The sequence below is a fragment of the Barbatula barbatula genome (assembly GCF_947034865.1).
Source record: "Barbatula barbatula genome assembly, chromosome: 15".
In the NCBI taxonomy this organism is placed as follows: domain Eukaryota; kingdom Metazoa; phylum Chordata; class Actinopteri; order Cypriniformes; family Nemacheilidae; genus Barbatula; species Barbatula barbatula.
Window position 1 is genome coordinate 21,585,212 of NC_136778.1, and position 8,611 is coordinate 21,593,822.

At 38.3% G+C, this 8,611-nt stretch overlaps 1 protein-coding gene across 2 annotated transcripts; it reads left to right on the top strand.

The window, feature by feature from the left end:
• The first annotated feature begins 871 nt into the window (after positions 1–871).
• On the top strand, positions 872–8,429 carry sytl3 (synaptotagmin-like 3). 2 transcript variants are annotated; one of them, XM_079475316.1, is made up of 16 exons: positions 872–957; positions 1,454–1,606; positions 1,930–2,145; positions 2,239–2,300; positions 2,420–2,474; positions 2,594–2,669; positions 2,759–2,831; positions 3,402–3,523; positions 4,560–4,685; positions 4,897–5,054; positions 5,132–5,231; positions 5,383–5,538; positions 6,015–6,108; positions 7,027–7,117; positions 7,258–7,454; positions 7,564–8,429. In XM_079475316.1, the coding sequence occupies exons 2-16, from the start codon at positions 1,482–1,484 to the stop codon at positions 7,650–7,652; spliced, it is 1,740 nt and encodes a 579-aa protein (XP_079331442.1). In that variant the 5' UTR covers positions 872–957; positions 1,454–1,481; the 3' UTR covers positions 7,653–8,429. The 2 variants fall into 2 exon arrangements, with proteins under 2 accessions (XP_079331442.1, XP_079331443.1); XM_079475317.1 differs by having other exon boundaries at positions 878–957; positions 6,018–6,108.
• Positions 8,430–8,611: the final 182 nt, after the last annotated feature.

The window sequence follows — 8,611 nt, forward strand, 5'->3', positions numbered from 1 at the left end:
GGAACAAAATAAACAACCGCTGGAAAAAAAACAATAGAAACCCAACAGAAACCATTATATTTTAACGGTTTTCATTAAAATACCACTATAAACCATTAGCTTTTCCATTAAATCCATTACAAAAAATCTTTTTTGTAGAATCCATCACATACCAGTAAAACCATTACAGTTTCCATCAAAACTAACACAAATCCCTTCAAAACCATTAAAACTCATATAATAGTTTCTATTCTTTTTTTCAGGGTCAGGGTCACCAGAACTGACAAATAGGTCACTTTCAAAAACAGCCGATGATCGGGCCGATATATCCTGTCAATCAATAGAGGGCAGAAAATGCGATGCTTTGTGCTCCGTATATAGAAAATGTTAAGAAACATCACCAGTTTAACGTTCAATATTAATAGTTGTTATATGAATGAATAACATTTAGAAAGTTAAGAAATATTCATGTGATCTTCAGGATCGGTATTGACAGATGCCACTCTGAAAAATCGGTGGAGAAATTAAGCATCGGTGCATCTCTAGTTGACACCATTACAGTTTCCAGTAAAACTAAATCAATTCCCATTGTAACCTTTAAATCCAATACATGGTAAAGGGTTTTGGAGTTTAGTTAAGTAAAAGCATATTTCTTGAATTGTTTTAGTAGTAGTAATCAAATCAACCAACAAGTTTACCCAATACGCAGGAAGTTTTCATAAACTTCATGCAGATATAACAGCGCTGACGTATGTATTTCTCAAAAATCCGTTTTTTTCATTTACAGCAATGAGTCGTGTCATGGGACCCTTCAGGTTCTTCAGGACCTCAGACCGGCCGGTGGTTTGTGCTGGTTTCAGTTTTACTGGGCTGCTGTCATAATCATCTCTTCAGGAAGGAAGCGACGTGACGTGCGTCTGTCTCTTTAAAAAGGGTTGTGATTGTATCTCTGAACTGTAACATCGAACTGGATCAAAAGTAAGCATTTCAACTTTACATATGTGTCATTTATTATCATTTGCATTATAAATCAAGCAGTGTAATGTTTTCTGTGTTTGACTTTAACATTGATACTTGGAAGTCTTACACATGCATCTCAATAGCATGCATATCTCAAACACGCGATTTGAAGATTAAAGAAAGTCAAAACACCAGAAGAATATCTGAGTATATCGATTTTGATCTGTGTGAAGTTTTCTCAGTGGCGTGTATCATACAGTATGCGTTTCCTGGAAGTGGGTCTTTCAGTTGAAGCCCCTCACGCTGAGCTGTCATGTCCGGACCTTGTGGGTTCCCACATAACCCTTCGGTTCATCACAGAGACTTCACGTAAATGATCAAAAGCGAAACGTGGGAACTGACTGAGTCAGACTTGACTCTGTCCAACCACTGCTTCATTGTGTAGTCGTTCAGACGAGCAGCATCATTTGAAACTCTTGTCCTGCTTACAGTTATTTCATCGTTTTCTTAGCAGAGCTGGACCCTCCGACCCCGGAGACGAAATGAAGTTAGAACATCGCTTCTGCACCACAGATCTGGAGCTATTTCAGGCTCTGGAGAGCGAACGTGTCCTGGAGGTTCTGAGACGAGATAAAGCACTGAGAACCATTGAAGCCGAGAGAATCAGGTACATTCTGCTTGGAAAATTGGTTTCCATTACAAACCATTATAAACCATTAGCTGGCTGAAAAACAATAGAAACAATTAAAGAAGTTATAATGGTTTTAAAGGGATTTGTACTGGCTGTAATGGAGACTGTAATGGTTCTTCTGGTATGTGATGGATGCGATGTTATAATTCGAACTGGAATAATGCCCAACACACACTACAAAAAAGGAATTTCTAAATGGTTTGAATGGAAACCAATCGATTTACCCAAGAGAGAGGGACCATAATAGTTTCCATTCAAATTGTGCAGAACAATAAAGCATATGGGTTTTGTGTTTTTAGGAGGTTAAGGACAGAACTGCAGAACATCTGCGGGCAGGGCACCCAGAGCTTCGCTCGGCCGTACGGTCAGAGGTCGTGCGCGAGATGTCGGCGGATTTTAGGACAGTTTTGGGATTGCGGATCTGTGTGCTGCGGATGCAGTCACCGCATCTGTGACAAGTGTCGGGTCGTCCGGTCAGCGCAGGACTGGAAGTGCACCGTGTGTCACGCGTACAGGTAAACACAAAGCCCGTTCATTTCCGAACCTGAATCACTGAGGCAACTTGGGTTCTTAGAAGAATAATAATATATGAAATATTATCTCTGTAGGGAATTTAAGATCAAATCTGGTGAATGGTTTCTGGAACAGCAAGCCAAGAAATTCCCCGAAGGTATGTCTGCTTTTATTATAAATGACATATGCATTACATTACACGAATGACACTTTTTGTGTACTGTACTGTACATTTGTGGTGTTGCCGAAGTTGAACCGTTTGCTGTATTGGTTTAGAAAACAGACACGAGACCACCGGAGACAAACTATTGCAGTCTTGTCAACAGTTTAGGTGACCGCATTATATTATTTTCTTTTTTATTTCTATTTTTTAACGGTCAATAAACTTTGCTTTGATACACGCTCGTGTGGCCGTCTTTAATCGTTTGAATCATATTTTTGATGTTTTAGTTGCATTAGAGTCGTGCCTCCCACTCCTCCTCCCTTTTATGAAGCTCCTGTGAGATACTCATTTCACAGACTGGAGGTAAATGACACGATTATTATTTGTTTGTTCTTCTTTTTTGTAGTCAATTCACCTAATATTTGTGCATTTGTGTGGTTGCGTACGTCTAGGACCTCAAAACATCCAAGCCCTTTACTAAATCCATGGAAAACCTGATGGTGTCTGTCAGCACTCACATAAAAAGTAAGAGATGCTACTTGAAACCCTTGCTGTGAAAACTCGCTGAAACTTAAAAAAAGATCATTTTTGAGATTTTGAAATCGGACAACTTTTTGCAATACTTTTTTTACATATTGTGCAACGCCTTATACTGTAAAATCTTTGGCAACAGCATTGCATCTATGGAATGATTTTTGTCAAAGATGGCGTACACACTTTAAAAGTTTTTTTTCCTAGCTCAGGAGATTTGATGGAGCTCTCAATTTCGTGGTTTTATTCAAATACCAACCGTGGTCCAGATGTTTCTCCTAAAGTAGTTTAAACGGTGTCAAATGAATGTAGAAAGGTAAAATAATCTGGATTTAAGTCAATCCGAAGAGAAATGTTCAAATCGAGATCTCCCATCATATTGACTTGAAGAATCTGAGCTCAGTTTGACATCTCTTCTGAAACTCGAACGACAGACACATTTGTGACATCTGAGACACGAACGAGACTAAAGCAAAAGTTTCCATTTAAACTCTTTAGACATATTAAGAAGATATTTGTGACATTCCTCTCGTGAAATCTGATGTTGTTTGTTCTCCATTCTAGAACTTTCCAAATCTCAGAATGATTTGAGTATGGGGGCAGGTCACCTGACTGTGGTTCATGCACTGACGCAGAACCCCGGCCGGAAGAGCCAATCGGAGAGCGCCATCGATAAAGCTAGTAATGTATGAACCGACTGTTTCTTTCATTCGAAAATGAATAGTGTAACAGTGTCACTTTTACTTTTACATTTTAGTCCGTGGTCAAGTTTTCAACGAAATTTAGATGATATAAATCAACATGCAGGTATAAATCTTCTGCATAGACGTTTATCAATGTACACATGACCTCAGCTAAAAGACGGTTTCAAAGCAACAACATAAACAAACACTGCACATGTGCATGTTCGTGTGCCGCAGTAAACTTCCGGTACACGTTCACATCGCCTGCAGATTGTTTCGGATCACAAGTCAAAAAATCTTTACTTGGCTAAACATTTTGAATTTAGACTGCGATGCCAAGCTCAATTGCTGGATATCTATGTACCATACGGTTTCTTTATATGTGACTAATCTACAGGACCCATTCAACATATGAATAAAATGAACATTCAACAAATAATATATGAATACAATTATTATACAAGGAAATAATAACACAAATGAATATGAACATTAGAAAATATAAATGGTTATATTATTAGACACTTGCCAAACACAAACAGAAAGTCAAATGCGAGTTAGTCGTGCGCGCGTCGGATGATAGACAGGACTGATGTCTAAACACTTATGATGAATGACTACGGGGAAAACATCACGTTACACATAAACACGGTTTGCTATTGATGTTGTGTATATGCGTCTCTGTATGATCAGCTGCAGGGATGGATTCATGTGATGATGTGTCGAAAGGTTGTTGACCTTCATTGCGCTTGATGTTCGAATGGAGATATATGGTTGAATAAATAGTTGAGGTCAAACAAGGTCGTACAGCATTAGACTCCATCTCTTTTGATTTGATGCCAGGCGTGGATGACTCGACACCCAAAGCTAAACCAAAAAATGTTCATATCATTTGCACAAGTATGGTTTCGCTAGAAATAAGATCAGTGTAGCAAAACCACGAGTGACAAGTAAGTTTAAATAACTGATGGTGTTAAGACAACACGTCCATCTGCTAAATCTCAAGCTTTCTATAACTGATGTTTGTTCTTCATTCCAGCTGTGCAAAGTTCCGAGTTTACCCAACCTGTCCCAGACGATGTTCAGCGGCTCAGATCAGAGCGGCTCAGCGAGCCTTACAGATGACAATGTGTCACACACATCTGAATACAGCGACGAGCAGCGGGTATTCACGTTTATTCATACGCATTTTCTTTCGTCTGATAACCGAACGCACTTCTGCAAGATCTGCAAATTCTGCAAGACGTGTGCACGACATCTATCTGATAAGACGCTGCGGTCGATAAGATAACGCATGCAGGCTTATGTTTGTCTCATTATGTTCATGTATAGAAAGAAATACTGTATGAATCGATTCCAAAACATGTTTTGTGCAGGACATCAACAGTATGGATTTTGGGACTTTTGAAAACACCAGTAGTGTGTCTGGAGAAATACAGGTTGCCATCGGTTACAAGACGTCCTGTTTGGAGATAACTGTCAAAGCCTGCAAAAATCTGATGCATGGAGATATGAAAAAGAGGAAGTGTCATCCGTAAGTTGTTTTGGTTAAAGTGCAGATAAATGTCACAAGACAGACTTCTTTAACACGTTTCCGTCGTTCACACACAGGTATGTGACCATCTGCTTGCTCCCGAAGACGAATCTGACTCAAAAGATGAAAACGACAGTCAAGACGGGAAATAACCCAGTTTACAACGAAACATTCACGGTGAGCGCACACAATGAAAGCGAACAAAAGACGACGTTACAAACAAATATTGTGCATAACAAAGAATATCATATACGTAGCAATAATATAATATGATATAAAGTCATACAAAGGCACATCTGTTGATGTAAATGTTGGCTTGTGTTTGCAGTGTGTTGTCGCTCGTGAGGAGCTTGTCACCAGTGTTCTTCACATCTTAGTTTGGCACACGAGAGGACTCAAGAAGAAGGTGTTTCTGGGTGAGACGTTCATCCGTCTGGAGAACACAGATCATCTGAACTCTGTTTGGTACACGCTCACTCCAAAGGTACTTTCATCACTGAACTCGTTCTTGAGATCGGATGTAGGGTGACATGAAGTCTTCTAAATGTACATTTTTTGTTAATTTATTAAAAACATGTAGGCCTACTTTTTACCGGGTTAGACATTTTTATGATTTACAGTTAGCCTATTACGATAGTAAATGCACAAAACAAAGTTATAAAGTGCAACAACGGTGTTAGCCTAGAGTTTTTATTCCACTGTGGGGTGCTGTATAACCTATAAGTGATTTTTTCACCAAACGGACATTTGGAAAGTGGAAATTTTCATAATAAACAAATTCATAATCATTTTTATCATAGTAATAAAGACTTGATAACTTGTAAAAAATTGCGTGTCATGATTAAAAATGTGTCCTCTGTCACTTAAAGGATTAATAGATGAATATATTTATATCATTATGCTGAATGTGTGTGAATAAAACAGAATGAAATGACAGGACTGTTGTTTGTTGTGTAATAGCAGGATCATCCACTGGGAGGTGATGTCGATCTCTATTCATCACAGCTGATACTCAAAGTCAAGTTCCTGCCACAGACTGACCCACATACTGATGGTATGACACACACACTTTATTTAGCACGCCGACTCTGTCATTTACAGTCAACTCAGAAATAGAAATGACTGTGTTTGTCCCGTTGACAAATCTGTGACTTTAAATACAACACTTAACTGTCTATGTAATTCCTTATTTTTACAATTTAGTTTTAATAATGAAAAAAGAAATCCCAAGCTACTCATCTTTTTTTTGTTGGTTCAATTAAAAAATGGTTGCCTTAAAGTTTATAGTTAACGTAATGAATTTCTCCTTGAGTTTACTTGAGTTGATTTATTTTTTTAAGTTGAAATAACTAAAAATGTTAAAGTCCCACGGAAATAAAAAATGACAATGCCTATTTTTTCATGAAATATTGCAGCGTTTATTTTAAATAGTTTATCAATGTGGGTCATTCTATTTTTAAAATGCGTTTGCCCTCATAATCTCAAATTAAAATCTGAAAATGCACTTTCTTTATCTTCATTTTAAATGACGCATGTTAGACGTCTTGGGCAGAGCGTCCGTTAACTCCGCCCCCCAACCTTCAGTCTGCTGCCAGTTCCATTTCAAAATGCAACGAAAGCCAAACCCACTAGTTTTCTCATTCGAAATTTCCCTCGAAAATGCGTCAAAATACGGAAGTAAAAACGATCGCGAGTTCCGGTTCACAGGGACTTTAAGGCAAACAGGAATCGCAGTGAATTGTTTGCAGTGAATTAGTAATAAATTCATTTTACACCATGGTTCCCCACCTGTTGTCCAAATGTCCTCTATAATGAAACTCATGTCATCCAAATGCTAGTTATGATCAATGTAAAAAACAATCAAACAAATTCAGTGCTCATTACAAACGTGCTTGTTAAATGTATGTATGCAAGCGCTCTTATAAAACAATCATGATTTAAAAACGAAAAGGCTTTTATTTCATCTACACAGACAGTTTAATGGAAACACACGGGCAGCTCATCGTTCTCATCTGTGATGTTTCAAAGCTGCACTCCATATCAAAAACAGCTTACATTGAGGGGTGAGTAAACATCCGCTGGGTGTGTCCATGCGAATATCTATAAGCAGCTTCTTATGTTTACATTGATCTAATTATATTCCCAAATAGTATGTAGATTTATTATATCAACTTATATTCACTATTCATATTTTTGTTCCCAGAATCCTTTGCCTTTCTGGAGACAGAGTGCTCGTCCAGAGATCTCCGGCTCTAAAGAAGATAGCCGGCACCCTGCAGATGAACTTCAGCAGACTGACGCATCAAGATCTGCAGCAGGCCATGTTACTGTTCAGTATGTGGGAGAGAGGCAGCCTGAGGCACAGCAAGCGTTTACTGAGATCAGCACAACTGTGTGCAGGTCAGTCTCACACGCTTCACATAAGATATCAGAGATATGATTTCATTTCTACTGTAGGACACAAGTCCGTGATGCATGTATTGTAGTCTTATGACGTGTATTTCATCAGGATCGTCATGGGAACGGCTGCAGCAGATGCCAGGCGTGTGGCATGACTACGTTCTTCCGCTGCATTCAGATGTAAACATGACATCATAACAGAACCACCCAAAGTCTCAGATACAGATGTGTTTAGATATACTCAAAAATATATCCTGATGACTGTTTTATGTGAGGGATATTACACAGCTAGCCGTGGATTATCCCGCTTATTCCATGGTTATTTGCCAAGTTAAAGCTGTTATTGGTGATATTTAACGCACACCCGGCAGCCGGACCATGGTATAACACTCAATGAACTACTTCGTTGTTATTTTTTTTAACTTCCATAACTTATTGTTTATTTAATGTTGTGCAGTAAATAATGCGATTCACTCGGATCTGGTCTTCATAAATCTTTATTTCTAATAATAAACACCTTTTCTTAGGGGGAAAATAAATATATCCAGCACATGTGAGCCTCCATCGTTCCAACTCTCTTTTTAATATTCTCACAGGCTTTTCTCACACTTGAAATTGTTAACTTGTGACCCTGGGTTAGCGTGTTTTACACACGTTCGGTTAGCAACTCAAACTGTATTTTACACCTTTGGCACCACAGTTGGGCTTCACGTCCCAGGGTTAAAAGCCGCCCTTAAAATGACAAGAGTGAAATGTTGCGTGAAAGGCTTACGAATGAATTAATCCTTGAGTTTTATCAAAAATATTATTTCCCAAGCAGCTCGTAAGTGATGTGTAAAATTGATTTCAATAGGGAAAAAACAATGAATATTTTCATATGGTGGAAACAAACATGTAAAAGCAACAGTACAGCTTTTGACAAAACATTTTCCTCTTTTTCTATGTGGCAGCAACAATAAATGACATTTTCTCTTTACTATCAAGTGCTGAATGCCTGTACCGTCAACATGTTCATTGGTTTTATTTCCAGGTTTCATAAAAAAATATTATGAGACGCTCATCGGATGCTAATGGAGATGATCGGGGTTAAATCTGAATATCACAAAGATTTTAATTTAGTCATTTCTAATGATTTTACACGCAACAGCCAATATATA